General features: G+C 43.9%; 1 protein-coding gene across 3 annotated transcripts in view; it reads right to left on the bottom strand.

The window, feature by feature from the left end:
* GRIK5 (glutamate ionotropic receptor kainate type subunit 5) overlaps positions 1-14,923 on the bottom strand; it is a 446,124-nt gene that overhangs the window by 128,657 nt on the left and 302,544 nt on the right. For all 3 annotated transcript variants that reach the window (XM_073570753.1, XM_073570754.1, XM_073570755.1), the window contains 3 exons: positions 14,670-14,822; positions 353-457; positions 46-153 (listed from right to left, as the gene is read on the bottom strand). In XM_073570753.1, coding sequence (XP_073426854.1) covers positions 46-153; positions 353-457; positions 14,670-14,822 — 366 coding nt within the window. The remainder of the gene's footprint in view (positions 1-45; positions 154-352; positions 458-14,669; positions 14,823-14,923) is intronic.

The following is a 14,923-nucleotide window of genomic DNA, read 5'->3' as shown; positions in this document are numbered from 1 at the left end:
ATTTCACATACGTAGAGGTTTTTAAAGAAGCTATAAGGAACTTACAAGAATTGTGGTTACTACTAAGGTCTTGTTCTCCAGCGTGTCCGAGATGTTTATATCCAAACTGGTGGCATTCATGGCCAACGTACGGTTTGAATACCAAACACCAACCTGCAAGAACAAAATTGAATAACAATTGCTAAAATTTTACCCAAATTTTTCAATATTTTACCTAAATTTTCTCTTTAATTCAAAGTGAAAAGATTAAATGGTCAAACTTTGACCAAAGAGGTGTCTTCAAAAGTTGTCTAAGTGGCCAAATTAGAAAATCTATCCACAATAAACAACCGTGAAAGATACCAATACTTGCCTCTCTATGGCCATCTCCAGCCTTCTCCAGGATGCGTAGAGTGTAGTTTGTCCTTTGTCCTTTGCTGTTAAACTCTACTCGTCCGGTCAGTCCGTCATACTCTACCTGGGAGGATTAAAGACAATAAAAGAACGTCAAAGAAGAACTTAAGAACTTGGAACAACTGTTGACAACACCTTCTTAATAAAGACCGATGAGGTTATGATGTGGTGGGATGATAGAAACCATAAAGTCCTCCAGAAAAAAAAGCTCAGAATTTCTTAAAACAGAAGATATGTCCACGTCATTAGTTCCATCACAAATCACCACAATGAGGTCTTACTCCATATTTTGGTACAGAGGACTTGGTCACCCAAGTCTTTATCACTGCTTCACTACTGTTGTGACGCCCGATTTTAACTGAAGTCACTGCACTCTGCCAGATCCTTTGCATAACGGACTGACTTATAATGAGGTCTGTAATTGGTTCTGATGTGGCTACTGTGGCTGCCATTGGCTCCGAACAAAGTGTCTGCAGAAGTGTAGTATAGGGGCACAGTGGCTGCCTCTGGTATAGGGGCTCAGTGGCTGCCTCTGTATAGGGGCATGGTGGCTCCCTCTGGTATAGGGGTATGGTGGCTGCCACTGGTATAGGGGCATGGTGGCTGCCTCTAGTATAGGGGCATGGTGGCTGCCTCTGGTATAGGGGCATGGTGGCTGCCTCTGGTATAGGGGCACGGTGGCTACCTTTGGTATAGGGGTACAGTAGCTGCCTCTGGTATAGGGGCACAGTGGCTGCCTCTGGTATAGGGGCATCGTGGCTGCCTCTGGTATAGCACGATGGCTGCCTCTGGTATAGGGGCGGCATGGTGGCTGGTTTAGTTGACCTACATGGTGGCTGGGTGGCTGGCCTTGGTACGGGGCACAGTGTCTGGCTCTGGAACTGAGGCACAGTAATTTTCTCTGTTATGGAGGCACTGTGACAGCCTCTATTAATAGGTTAATAATAACTAATAATAATAATTTTATTTCTATAGTGCCAACATATTCCGCAGCACTTTACATTATAGAGGGGACTTGTACAGACAATATACATTACAGCATAGCATACCAATAAACACATAGATCAAAACAGATACCAAGAGGAATGAGGGCACTGCTCGCAAGCTTACAATCTATAAGGGAAAAGGGGAGACACGAAAGGTGGATGGTAACAATTGCTTTTATTGTTTTTATGGTTTGGACCTTCCCTAGTGTAAGAATCGGGTGTTCCTGTTGCTGCATGAGCCAGTTAACAGTCTAACTATGTAACAGTACAGACACAGAGGGCTATTAAATGCAAAAAGCATGTGAGAACATGATGCGAGGAACCTGGTTATGGTAAAAAATGTAGAAATGAGCCACACAGGGATATTTACGTTAATGCGTTGAGGCGATAGGCCAGTCTGAACAAATGAGTTCTTAAGGCACACTTAAAACTGTGGGGTTTGAGGATTAATCGTACTAGCCTGGGTAGCGCATTTCAAAGAATTGGCGCGGCTCGTGAAAAGTCTTGGAGACGGGAGTGGGAGGTTCTGATTAATGAGGATGTTAACCTCAGGTCATTAGCAGAACGGAGGACACGGGTTGGGTGGTAGACTGAGACGAGGGAGGAGATGTAGGGTGGTGCTGAGCCATGGAGGGCTTTGTGGGTGAGGGTAATAAGTTTATCCTGAATTCTGGAGTGGATGGGTAGCCAGTGTAAGGACTGGCACAAGGTAGAGGCATCCGTATAACGACTGGTGAGGTACATGATCCTAGCTGCTGCATTTAGGACAGATTGGAGAGGGGAGAGTTTGTTAAGAGGGAGACCGATTAGTAAAGAGTTACAATAGTCCAGACGAGAATGAATAAGAGAAACAGTAAGAGTTTTTGCAGAGTCAAAGGTAAGAAAGGGTCGAATTCTAGAAATGTTTTTGAGGTGCAGATAACACAGGTTAAGTGAGTCTGACTTGTTATGGGGAAACTGTAGCTGTGTAATTGGAGAATACTCTGTTTTTTGTTATCGGGGCACCGAGGTTGGCACTGTTAATGTCTGTTATGGTGATGCTGGAGTGGCCTCTGTGTTGGGTGACTGTGCCTCTCGCTGTTTCCATGTTGTAGTGGTATTTAGTCCATCATTGTTTTTGGAGTACTATTGCGATATATCTCTTTAATTGTTATATGACGTATTCCCATCATATAAAGTGATAAAATATCACTAGAATATCCTAATCTGTTGAAGTCCAACTTCTGGGACCCCCACCTCTGATTTGGCACAGCGTGACTTGAAGACTAGCTTCACTTTCACAAAACTTTTGACTTGTCATAGATATATGTCAGAAGCTTTGAACGGTGGGGGTCCAGGTGCCGAGACCACACCAATTGCTAAAACGGAGAAAAAAAAGAGCTCAGCAGAGCGCTGCTCTCCTCCAGGACAAAAGACGGGATTAATAGTCTATGAGCTCGTCTTCAGCTAACGAGGAGAATCAATGCTTGGTTGAACGCTTCTGACCCTTTGTTGAAAGTGACTGGTGGGGATCTCGATAGCATGTTAAGTTTTCTGAAAGTTCTCTTTAAGGAAGAAATTGTGTGATATTTCCAGAACAATATCTACTTTTATTATATTTTTTTTCTGTCTTGCACTATAATGATCTCCTGGTGCTGTGCGGCGTCACTCAGATCACTCGCTACGACATTGCAATGAAATAGTAACATACTAATAACAGAAATGTGTCTGTATATCATCCCGTAGTATCGTGCGCTGTCAGCCTCATCTGTCTGCGCTGACGCGCCCCATACTTACAAATACATAACTAGCTCTGGGGATACATACTCACACACTGATTGCTTACAGACAGTGTTGCCGGAATAGAGAAAGACCGGCGCCTTAAAGGGAATGTCCAGGATGTTCCTTAGGAAAGCTAATTAATATCAGGTTGATGGAGGACTGACACCTGGCACGGCAGCCCCACAATTTTCTGCAACCGCACAGTGTAGAGAGGCAGAACAATGGCCACTTCAGCTCCTATTGAAGTGAATGTGAGCAGAGCCGTCATGCCATAGAACAGTCCGTATGCAGTGCTCGGAGCTCTGGTGTTCTGGCTCTGTATTTTCCATGTTCTCCCATGCCATAGGACCTGCGAATAACTGGTTCTGGGTGTCAGACCCCCACTAATGTGATAGTGATGACTTATGGTAAGGCCATCAACATTTAAGTCCTGAACAATCGCTTGAATTGTTAGTCTTTATGGTTTACATTTAAAAAAAAAAAAAAAATGGTGTTGGGGACTGGTGCAAACAAGAAGAAAAAAACATTTCTCCTGGGAAGTGAAATGCATTGGTGCCATCAGTGATGGAGACAACAGCTGGCATGAAATTAGTAGAGTTGGCTGCCTGAAATGTAAAGTTACTGACATTGGCCAGCTTCAGCTGATTATATATCTCTTCTGGAGAATGTTTACATCATGATGTCTGGTTGTATTCTTAAAATGCAAAATTAATTACAACTTTTACTTCTACTACTACTATTGCAACTACTATACTACTACTCCTGCTGCCAATGGCGTAACTACAAAGTTATGGGCCCCGGTGCGAACTTTCAAATGTACACACGCGGCTCCACTCTGTACACCTCGTACACACGCGGCTCCACTCTGTACACCTCGTACACACGCAGCTCCGCTCCGTTCACCTCCTACACACACGGCTCCACTCTGTACACCACGTACACACACAGCTCTGCTCCGTACACCTCGTACACACACGGCTCAGCTCCGTACACCTCGTACACACGTGGCTCCGCTCCGTACACCTCGTACACACGTGTCTCCTCTCCATACACCTCGTACACACACGGCTCCGCTTCGTACACATGGCTCCGCACACCTCGTACACGGCTGCGCTCCATAAACTTCGTACACACACGGCTCTGCTACATCAACCCTGTAAACCCCTCCTGTCCCCACACATAAACTTACCTTCATCCAGCACCATGACAACCAGCACAGCAGAGTCCTGCATACAGTGAGGCCCCTGATCATGTGACTCCTGACTGCTACCCTCCTGTGACCTCATCACAGGTCCTGTGCGCACAGAACAGCCATCACGCGCTCCTGCATGAGCGCCTTCCACCTTCTAGCCTGCCTCAGGGACTGAGCGCGCTCCTGAATGCACACCTTCCACCTTCTAGCCTGCCTCAGGGACTGAGCGTGCTCCTGAATGCGCGCCTTCGCTGCCCTAATGAACAAATTAGCGTCAGGCCAATTGCAGCCTGGCAGCCAATCAAAGCACGGAGCTGCACAGCCAATGAGTGGCTGCAGCTCCCAGAGGCTGCTACTCCCCTGACACGCCCACTACACATCTCACCTTTGAAGTGCAAACTCATGAGCGGGCCCCTAAGCACTCCGGGCCCCGTCGCAGCTGCGACGGCTGCGACCGCGGTAGTTATGCCCCTGCCTGCTGCTATTACTGTTAGGCCAAACTCACACTAAACGTATGAAAAATCAGTCTGAGGCTATGTGCCCACGGTGCGTGTTAAAACGCACACCAAAAACCGGACTCCTTCCCAGAAATCGCGCGTTTTTTTCCGCGCGATTTCACCGCGATTATGATCGCGATTTTGCCGTGATTTTCGTGTGCGATATTCAAGCACTTTCCAAGCGATTTGAAGCATCGCTTGGAAAGTGATTGACAGGTTGGTCACACTCGTCAAACATAGTGTTTGACAAGTGTGACCAGGTTTTTACTATTGAGGCCGCCTATGCGGCGTCAATAGTAAAAGATAGAATGTTAAAATGCTAAAAAAAATAAAAAAAATCGGGGTATATTTACCTTCCGGCGTCCCGTGCTGCATTCCCGGGCCACAGCGTTCCCAGTAATGCCTTGCGAGACCTGTGATGACGTAGTCTCGCGTTGCTATAGCGATCTCGCGAGACCGCTAGAGTCACGCGAGACTACGTCATCACAGGACCTTGCCGCAAGGCATTACTGGGAACGCTTAGGCCGGGAATGCAGCGCGGGACGCCGGAAGGTAAATATACCCCGATTTTTTATTTTTTATTCTTTTTTTTACAGGGGTATGGTACCCAGAGCCTGGAGGACAGTCTCCTTTCCTCCACACCGTGGGTACCAACCGCACATGAGACGCTTAACTTCTCGCATGGTGGGCATAGCCACATGCGGGAAGTCAGCGATTCTCATGCATTCCTATGGGTGCGGAATCTCGGCAATTCTTTGCGATTCCGCACAAAAGAATGAGCATGCTGCGATTTTTTCCGCGATGCGATTCCGCCGCGGAAAAAAGCGCAGCATTAGCACAGCATGTGCAGAATGCCATAGGAATGCATGGGGGGCGTTCTGTACACGATTTTTAAACGTTTTCGCGCCGAAAATCGCAGCAAAAACGCTTAAAAATCGCTACGTGGGCACACAGCCTGAGTCTCCCTGCCGAGAGTCGCAGGAGTGTAATACAAGTGTCATGTGAGTACAATCCGATTTTTCAAACCTAGCATCCGATTTACATCCAATTGCAATGCGATTTTAACTTAGTTTTTACATAGAGAAATTCTCTATGTCATTTGCACATCATTTTCAAAGGAAATATTCATCAAAACACACATTATATATATATACAGCTCTGTCAAAAATTAAGAGACCACTGCACAGTTTTATAAAAATCAGCTTCTCTACATGTCTGACAGCCATTCCATTCCAGTGTCAGTTGAATTCAAGAGTACACCTCATTCTTCTTAATGTGCTTCTGATTAGGTGATCACCTGAACTAAATCTTATTTAATGAAGGAAAGCATAAAAAACCCTGCTGTGGTGTTCACAATCCTCTTGCAATAGGACAAGCTGGATGGCAAAACAAGTTGTCACAATAATGACTGACCAGGTATGAAACGACCCACCAGTAGGTCGGTCACCAACAACACAATAAACAAGGAAACACCAGGGACACAATTACAATGGTGGGCCCTGCGATAAGGAATGGGGAATGGACACCTCCTGCACTCTCCTGAGGCTGTTCCCTGGTCTATCCTGACGTCCCTATATGGTTTCTTTCAAACCATCGCTGAGCAGGATACCTTAGCCCTCGCTTGCCCTGCACCTATCCCTAAGTAGGGATTTGGCAAGTGCGGACACTGGTCCCACCGCTGCACTAATACAACACCAAGGGAAGATATGGCAAGCAAGGTAAAGACAAACAACACTTCCCTTTCTGCTGTAAACCACCGCACAGTGGGATCACAACACCAGATACAACATGAACAGCTGAGGCACCACCATTCCCAGCAAGCTCATTCTCCCAGAGTGGTCGCTGCAGAATGACCTCTAACACCGACTGCCAGCTGATGTATCAGGTGACCCTTTGAAGGGAGGTGGGAGTGGTCATCACCTGAATAAGCAAATCCAACAGCCATGTAGTTACACCAGCGGCCACCGGGGGAAAAAACTGACATTAACCACCGATGGCATGAAAGGAAAAAGGTTTATATGTGAGAATCCAGATCTGCCATGGATCTAAGGATGGATCGTGACACAGGTGCTAGTAATATCCCAAAAGTAATAGGAAAGAAAAAATAACTTTTAACCATGCCAAAGGAGTTGAAAAGAAAAGTTTTGACTGAGGAAAAGAAGGGCTCAAATTTCTAACACAGTAGTCCATTACAACAAGGTCAAGCAGCAGACATTGGGGACAACAAAGCTACAGACCGGCAGAGGGCGAAAACCACTCTCCACTGACCGAAATGACCGTCATCTTGTTGAAATGTCACTCAGCAACTGCAGGATGACATCAAGTGACCTACAAAAGGAATGGCAAATGGCAGCTGGGGTGAAATACACGTCAAGAACAGTTTGTAACAGGCTCCAAGAGGCAGGGCTCAAGTCATGTTAAGCTAGAAAAAAGCCTTTCATCAGTGAGAAGCAAAGGAGAGCAAGGCTGAAGTCTGCCAAAGACCATAAGGATTGGACCATAGAGGACTGGAGTAAGGTAATCTTCTCTGATGAGTCTAATTTTCAGCTTTTGCCCAACACCTGGTCATCTAATGGTTAGACAGCTACCTGAAAAGCCACAGTATCTTGCACCCAACTGTGAAATTTGGTGGAGGATCGGTGATGACCTGGGGATGCTTCAGCAACGCTGGAATTGGGAAGGTCAATCTTTGCAAAGGACGTATGAATCAAGCCGCATACAAGGTTATCCTGAAAAAACAGCTGATTCCTTCTGCTCAGGCAATGTTCCCCAACTCTGAGGACTGGTTTTTCCAGCAGGACAATGCACCATGCCACACAGCTAGGTCAATCAATGTGTGGATGAAGGGCCACCACATCAAATCCCTGTCATGGCCAGCCCAATCTCCAGACCTGAACCCCATTGAAAACCTCTGGAATGTAATCAAGAGGAAGATGGATAGTCACAAGCCATCAAACAAAGAACTGCTTAAATTTTTGTACCAGGAGTAGTATAAGGTCACCCAAAAGCAGTGTGAAAGACTGATGGAAAGCATGCCAAGATGCTTGAAAGCTGTGATTAAAAATCATGGTTATTCCACAAAATATTGATTTCTGAACTCATCCTGAGTTAACACATTAGTATTGTTGTTTCGAAATGATTATGAACTTGTTTTCTTAGCATTATTTGAGGTCTGCAAGCACTGCATTTTTTTTTGTTATTTTGACCATTTCTCATTTTCAGAAAATAAATACAAAATGTAGTGCTTGGAAATTCGAAGACATGTCAGTAGTTTACAGAATAAAAGAGCAATTTACATTTTACTCAAAAATATACCTAGAAAGAGAAAAATCAAACACAATGAAAATTTTGCAGTGGTCTCTTAATTTTTTGTCAGAGCTGTATAATAGATAGATAGAATAAAAGTTGGCGATTCAGGTGCCATACTTGTACAGCAAAATCACTGCGTGGTAGGTTAGAATAGAATAGATAGAATAGATATATACACATACAGTAGATATATAGGTCTGTTGCACACACATACAATATGTCTATACTGTATATTACATAGACAGACAGATAGATAGATAGATAGATAGATAGATAGATAGATAGATAGATAGATAGATAGAAGAAAAGCCTGCAATTCCGCAGCCTCATAATGTAAAATCAAGGCATGACAGGTTAGAATTAGAGTTGAGCGATACCGTCCGATACTTCAAAGTATCGTATCGGATGGTATCGGCCGATCTTTAAAAAAAGTATCGGTATCGCCGATTCCGATACCGGAAGTCCCATTCAAGTCTATGGGACTTCCGGTATCGGAATAAGAAAAACCCTTTCCTGCCCTTGTACAGCCTCTCTGGGGTCTGTACGGGCCTTTCGGGGGGCTGTGCCGGCCTGCCAGGGGGTCTGTGCAGGCTCCGGTGGTCTGTGCCGGCCTGCCGGGGGGCTGTGCCGGCCTGCCGGGGGGCTGTGCAGGCTCCGGGGGGCTGTGCCGGCCTGCCGGGGGGCTGTGCCGGCCTGCCGGGGGGCTGTGCAGGCTTTGGGGGTCTGTGCAGGCATCGTCCGATGGGACTACAAATTCCCACACAGCAATGGCATAAAGTGAGACTAGGGACTTTTTTTTTTTTAAGTGGCGGAGGAATACAGTGCGGAAGGATACCTACCTTCCGTGGGTGAGTATTTTTGTGGTTTGTTATGTTAATATTTATTCCGGAAAAGACAATGGCTTCGGGGAACAATGTGACAAGTATTGGTAAGTATGTTACTCTATGTTATATGTACTGTATGTCTATGTATGTATTGTATGAATGTATTGTATGTATGTAGTATATATGTGGTATGTATGTAGCATGTAGTATATATGTAGTATGTATGTAGCATGCATGTAGCATGCAGTATGTATGTAGCATGCATGTAGTATATATGTAGTATGTATGTAGCATGCATGTAGTATATATGTAGTATGTATGTAGCATGTATGTGGTATGTATGTAGCATGTAGTATGTATGTAGCATGCATGTAGTATATATGTAGTATGTATGTAGCATGTAGTATGTATGTAGTATGTATGTGGTATGTATGTAGCATGTAGTATGTATGTAGCATGCATGTAGTATGTATGTAGCATGCATGTAGTATGTATGTAGTATGTATGTAGCATGCATGTAGTATGTATGTAGTATGTATGTAGCATGTATGTAGCATGTATGTAGTATGTATGTGGTATGTATGTAGCATGTAGTATGTATGTAGTATGTATGTAGTATGTATGTGGTATGTATGTAGCATGTAGTATGTATGTAGCATGCATGTAGTATGTATGTAGCATGCATGTAGTATGTATGTAGTATGTATGTAGCATGCATGTAGTATGTATGTAGTATATATGTAGTATGTATGTAGCATGTATGTAGTATGTATGTGGTATGTATGTAGCATGTAGTATGTATGTAGCATGCATGTAGTATATATGTAGTATGTAGTATGTATGTAGCATGCATGTAGTATGTATGTAGCATGCATGTAGCATGCATGTAGCATGCATGTAGTATGTATGTAGTATGTATGTAGCATGCAGCATGTATGTAGCATGTATGTAGTATGTATGTAGTATATATGTAGTATGTATGTAGCATGTAGTATGTATGTAGCATGCATGTAGTATGTATGTAGTATTTTTTTTTTTTTTTTTTTTTTTAACATTTAACACATTAGCCGGATGATGGGACTACTACTGTCCCATCATTGGCTAATGTGTCAATCACTGTCATGGTAGCAGGCATCGCCAGATGGGACTTGTAGTCCCATCGGACGATGCTTGCACAGACCCCCGGACATCAGCACAGCCCCCCGGCAGGCCGGCACAGCCCCCCGGCAGACCGGTACAGACCCCCACAGGGTGCACAGACCACCGGCAGGCCGGCACAGCCCCCCGGCAGGCCGGTACAGACCCCCACAGGGTGCACAGACCACCGGCAGGCCGGCACAGCCCCCCGGCAGGCCGTTACAGACCCCCACAGGGTGCACAGACCACCGGCAGGCCGGCACAGCCCCCCGGCAGGCCGGTACAGACCCCGGGCAGTCCACACAGCCCCCCGGCAGGCCGGCACAGCCCCCCGGCAGGCCGGCAGAGACCCCCGGAAGGCCCGAAATGACGGCGCATCATGATGCGCACACACCGCGCATCATGATGACGTCAGGCTGTCAATCAACTGAACTTCCGATTCCGATGCCGAATTCCGATATTGAAAAAATATCGGAAGTCGGTATCGGAATTCCGATACAGCAAGTATCGGCCGATACCCGATACTTGCGGTATCGGAATGCTCAACACTAGTTAGAATAGAATAGATATATACATAGATATATACAACCCCTGGCAAAAGTTATGGCATCACCGGTGATGCTATAATTTTTGCCAGAGGTTGTAGATGTCAGTGACAAACACACATATACATATATACATACATGTATATATATTGAATAGAATAATAGATACAAGAAAATCTGGCAATTCGTTTGCCGTGCATCAAATCACTGCAGGAGCCGACAGGATAGAAGAGATGGATTACATACAGTAAATACATATAGAATAGGTAGGTATATAGATGTTAGTGACATATACAATTAGTACAGTTGTGTGTGCAGCTTACTGTACATGTATTTAATTAATAAAAGTTGATTTAAAAAAAAAAAATGGCTTGGGCTTCCACGCAATTTTCATAACCAGCAGAGGGAAAGCTGATGGCTGGGTGCCGATGTTAATAGAATGGGAAGGGGGTAATACCCATGGAGCTTACCAGGCTATTAATGTCAGTTTACAACTGTATACTTAGCCTTTACTGGCTATTAAAACGGGGGACCCTAAAAAATGACGTATGGTCCCCCAATAATTAATAAACAGCAAAGGCTATACAGACAGCTGCTGGCTGATATTAATAGCATAGGAAAGGGCCATGGATACTGCCACCCCAGGCTAAAAACATCAGCTCTCAGCCGTCCCAGAAAAGGTGCATCTCCAACATGTGCCAATTCTGGCACTTAGCCTTGCTCTTCCAACTTGCCCTGTAGCGGTGGCAAGTGGGGTGATAGTTAGGGGGGTTGATGACACCTTTGTATTGTCAGGTGACATCAAGCCCTGAGGTTAGTAATGTAGAGGCGTCAATAAGACACCTCCATTACTAGGCCCATAATCACATTGTATGAAAACACAGACACCCAGAAAAAAGTCCTTTGATTGTAAGAATGACAGACTCCTACAGTGATTTTACAGAACACGGCAGATGAATAGCCAGCTTTTCTTCTATCTATTTATCTATATATCTAATATATATACATACACATATGTGGGTGTCACTGACATCAATATATCTATGTATTCTATGTGTATATATCTATTCTATCTATTCTATTCTAATCCGTCACGCTGTGATTTTACACTACGTGGCAGATGTATTGCCGGCTTTTCTTCTATCTATATATGTAATATACATACATATATATACAAGTGTGTGTCACTGACATCTATATATCTATGTATTCTATCTATTCTGTTCTAACCTGTCAGTGTGATTTTACTGTATACCGCACATGAATTGTTGGCTATTCAAAGGACACTGGTGCGTAAAAATCGGACAGCACTTGCATGGTCCGAGTGCCGTTCGCCTTTTTCTCGCACTCATAGGCTTGCATTGGCAAGTCGCGGACGATTCTCGGTGACAATCACAGTACGCTGCGATTTTACACGCATACCGAATATGGCTGAGAAAATAAACGGTGATGTGATCTGCCCATATATTAACACTCTGCCGTATTCTACGGTTTTGTGATGCCGGCCTTACTACCACTATTACTACCAATATACTACTATTACTACTACTTTACTATTACTCCTGCTATTATTATTACTACTACCACTATACTGCCTATATACTATTATTACTACTACTCCTGCTATTACTACCACTATCACTACTGCTATACTACCAAGATATTACTGTTACTACTATATATTACTACTCCTGCTATTACTATTACTACCACTATTACTACCAATATACTACTATTACTACTATTACCACTATTACTGCTACTATACTACCTATATACTACTATTACTACTACTACTACCACTACCACTATACTACCAATATACTACTATTACTACTATTATTAGTTTCACTATAATATAAATATACTATTGCTCCTGCTACTATTACTACTACTACCACTATTACTACTACTATACTACCATTACACTACTATTATTACTACTATACTACCAATATATTATTTCTCCTGCTACTATTACTACTGCTACCACTATTACACTATACTACAAATACATTACTACTATACTACCACTATCACTAGTACTACTACTATTATACTTCCAATATACTACTACTATACTACCACTATTACTAAAACTACTATTACACCACTATACTACAATACTACTACTCCTGCTACTATTACTGCTCTCACCACTATTACTATCACTATCACAATTACTACTATTACACTACCACTATTACTACTACTACTACTATACTACTGTAAGGTGGCTGTTGGACACCTAGTGGTTAGGAGACAAACTTGGAGTAATGCTTTAGTATACATAAAGGACTAAAAGAGGTTAATCGGCCATGACAGATTGATTGTGAGCAGCTGATGAGTTGGGAGAGATGGCTGTGTGGCGTATCTCCACCCCTGGGTGTGGTTCACTTTGCAAATTGAGAGCTCTTTGGCTGACACATGGCTGTGTGTGATCTCCTGGATTGAGTGGCTTTGCTAAAGGACTAAGAAGCTGGACTCTAATTGTATGGACTTGTTACTTTATGTTTCACTTTGTGGGGAACAAAAGCCTGTTGTCACGGTGTGACACGACCCAACTGGTCGTCGGTCAGTGGACGGTGCAACACACAAACAAATGGGATGGAAAAGGGGGGAGTAAGGCCTTAAGCAATAGGGAAATGAAGGAAGGGACACCCCTGAGCCCTATCCTGATCCTGTTCCTGCACTCCCTTAATGTCCTAAGTGGGTTCTTCCCCCCACCGCCATCAGGAAACCTCAACCCTTGCTGTAACCTCACACTGCCCTGGCTAGTACACTGGCCGACAAGGGGCACTAGCTTCACCTCTGCAGGTATTACCACACAGGGGACAGTGGAAAACGCAAAAGGGACGGGGAAATAACAACTTATCTTTTAGCTTCCTCTGCAGGAAAGCACCACACAGCAGAATAAAGGCACAGGATAACGAACCCAGCCGAAGCAACACTGCACCCAGAGACCTCCTTACTCAGGCTTGGTCACTGAAGATTGCTCTATCACCGACAGTCAGCTGATGCATCAGGTAACCATTAAAAGGATGGTGGGAGTGGTCACCACCCACATCAGCTGACCCAGCAGCACTGCAGTTACACCAGATTGTCAGCAGGGAAAAACTGACATTAACCCCTCATGGCCCAAAAGGAAAAAAGCTCCATTTAAACAGAGTGGAACCAGAGCTGCCACAAATCCAAAAATGGACATGACACCTGTAATGTTTTCCTGTGATGTGGTTTATGAGGACCAGACAGTGTCAGGTTGGCGCTGTTATACAAATTAAAATGATACCTGGTGATGAAATCCATCTTGTGGTTGTTGTTTAATCTTTGTTTTCAGTTTTTAGTTAATGATATGCTCTTGCTCAGGGGCGACCTATAGGTGTAGTTGTGGGAGGGGCTGTGGGAGGGGCTTTATGTGGTGTTCTGATTAGGTATTCATACTGATGGCTTCTGACAGGTCACTGATCCCTTAGTGATCTGTCCCCCATTTAACATACTGAATATTATATGTATTGAAAAAAAATCCCATTCAGCAGGCAGGCGCCGGCGGCATAATCCTCATGTATAATATGCATTTACTTATTTTATTTGCTGATATAAATTTATTCAGAAAAATTTTTTCTCTCCGATAGATGTTACTGCCATCTTAGTGGTGACAATTTTTTTTTCTCTAGCAAAATGGCGCAGTGAGCCATTTTACCACTTCTTCTACTACTTGTTCTACTTCCATTGCTAATACTTGCTTCTTACACCACTGCTACTACTACATCTACTGCAATTACTAATATTACTGCTATAAATCCTACTAATACTAGTCTACTGCTGCTACTACTAAACTACTGTCTTCTACCTGTACTACTACTATTACTACAACTGTTGCTACTTCTACTATTTTGACTACTACTATTTCTACCAATACTATTGCTCATACTTTAGTCTAGTGCTTTCTAATAAAACAAAGTATTAAGCAATAACTAATAATGCCACCATTTCTGTCACGCCTGTGTGTGGCGGCTTCTCCATACCATTCGTAGATAGTTCATGAGGCTGGTCCCGTGTTGCCATATCTGTGAAGTACTACAGGACAGCTGCTTTACACCAATTTCCTGGCTCCGGTTTAATTCTCTTACGGCACTGACCACAACATGTACAGCGTCAAACATGAGCGCAGCCGAGAGCTGAGGAAAAGAGATGGACAATGTCAGCAAACTCATCTAAGACGAGTCTCAAGAGCACCAATATCTTCATAGTATTACCCTAAAATCAGACTGAAAAATGG

Source organism: Dendrobates tinctorius, unplaced genomic scaffold (assembly GCF_039654945.1).
Source record: "Dendrobates tinctorius isolate UK_male_01 unplaced genomic scaffold, ASM3965494v1 ptg000028l, whole genome shotgun sequence".
NCBI lineage: Eukaryota > Metazoa > Chordata > Amphibia > Anura > Dendrobatidae > Dendrobates > Dendrobates tinctorius.
The sequence above is the reverse complement of the archived record's forward strand: the minus strand, read 5'-3'. Positions and strand labels throughout refer to the sequence as shown.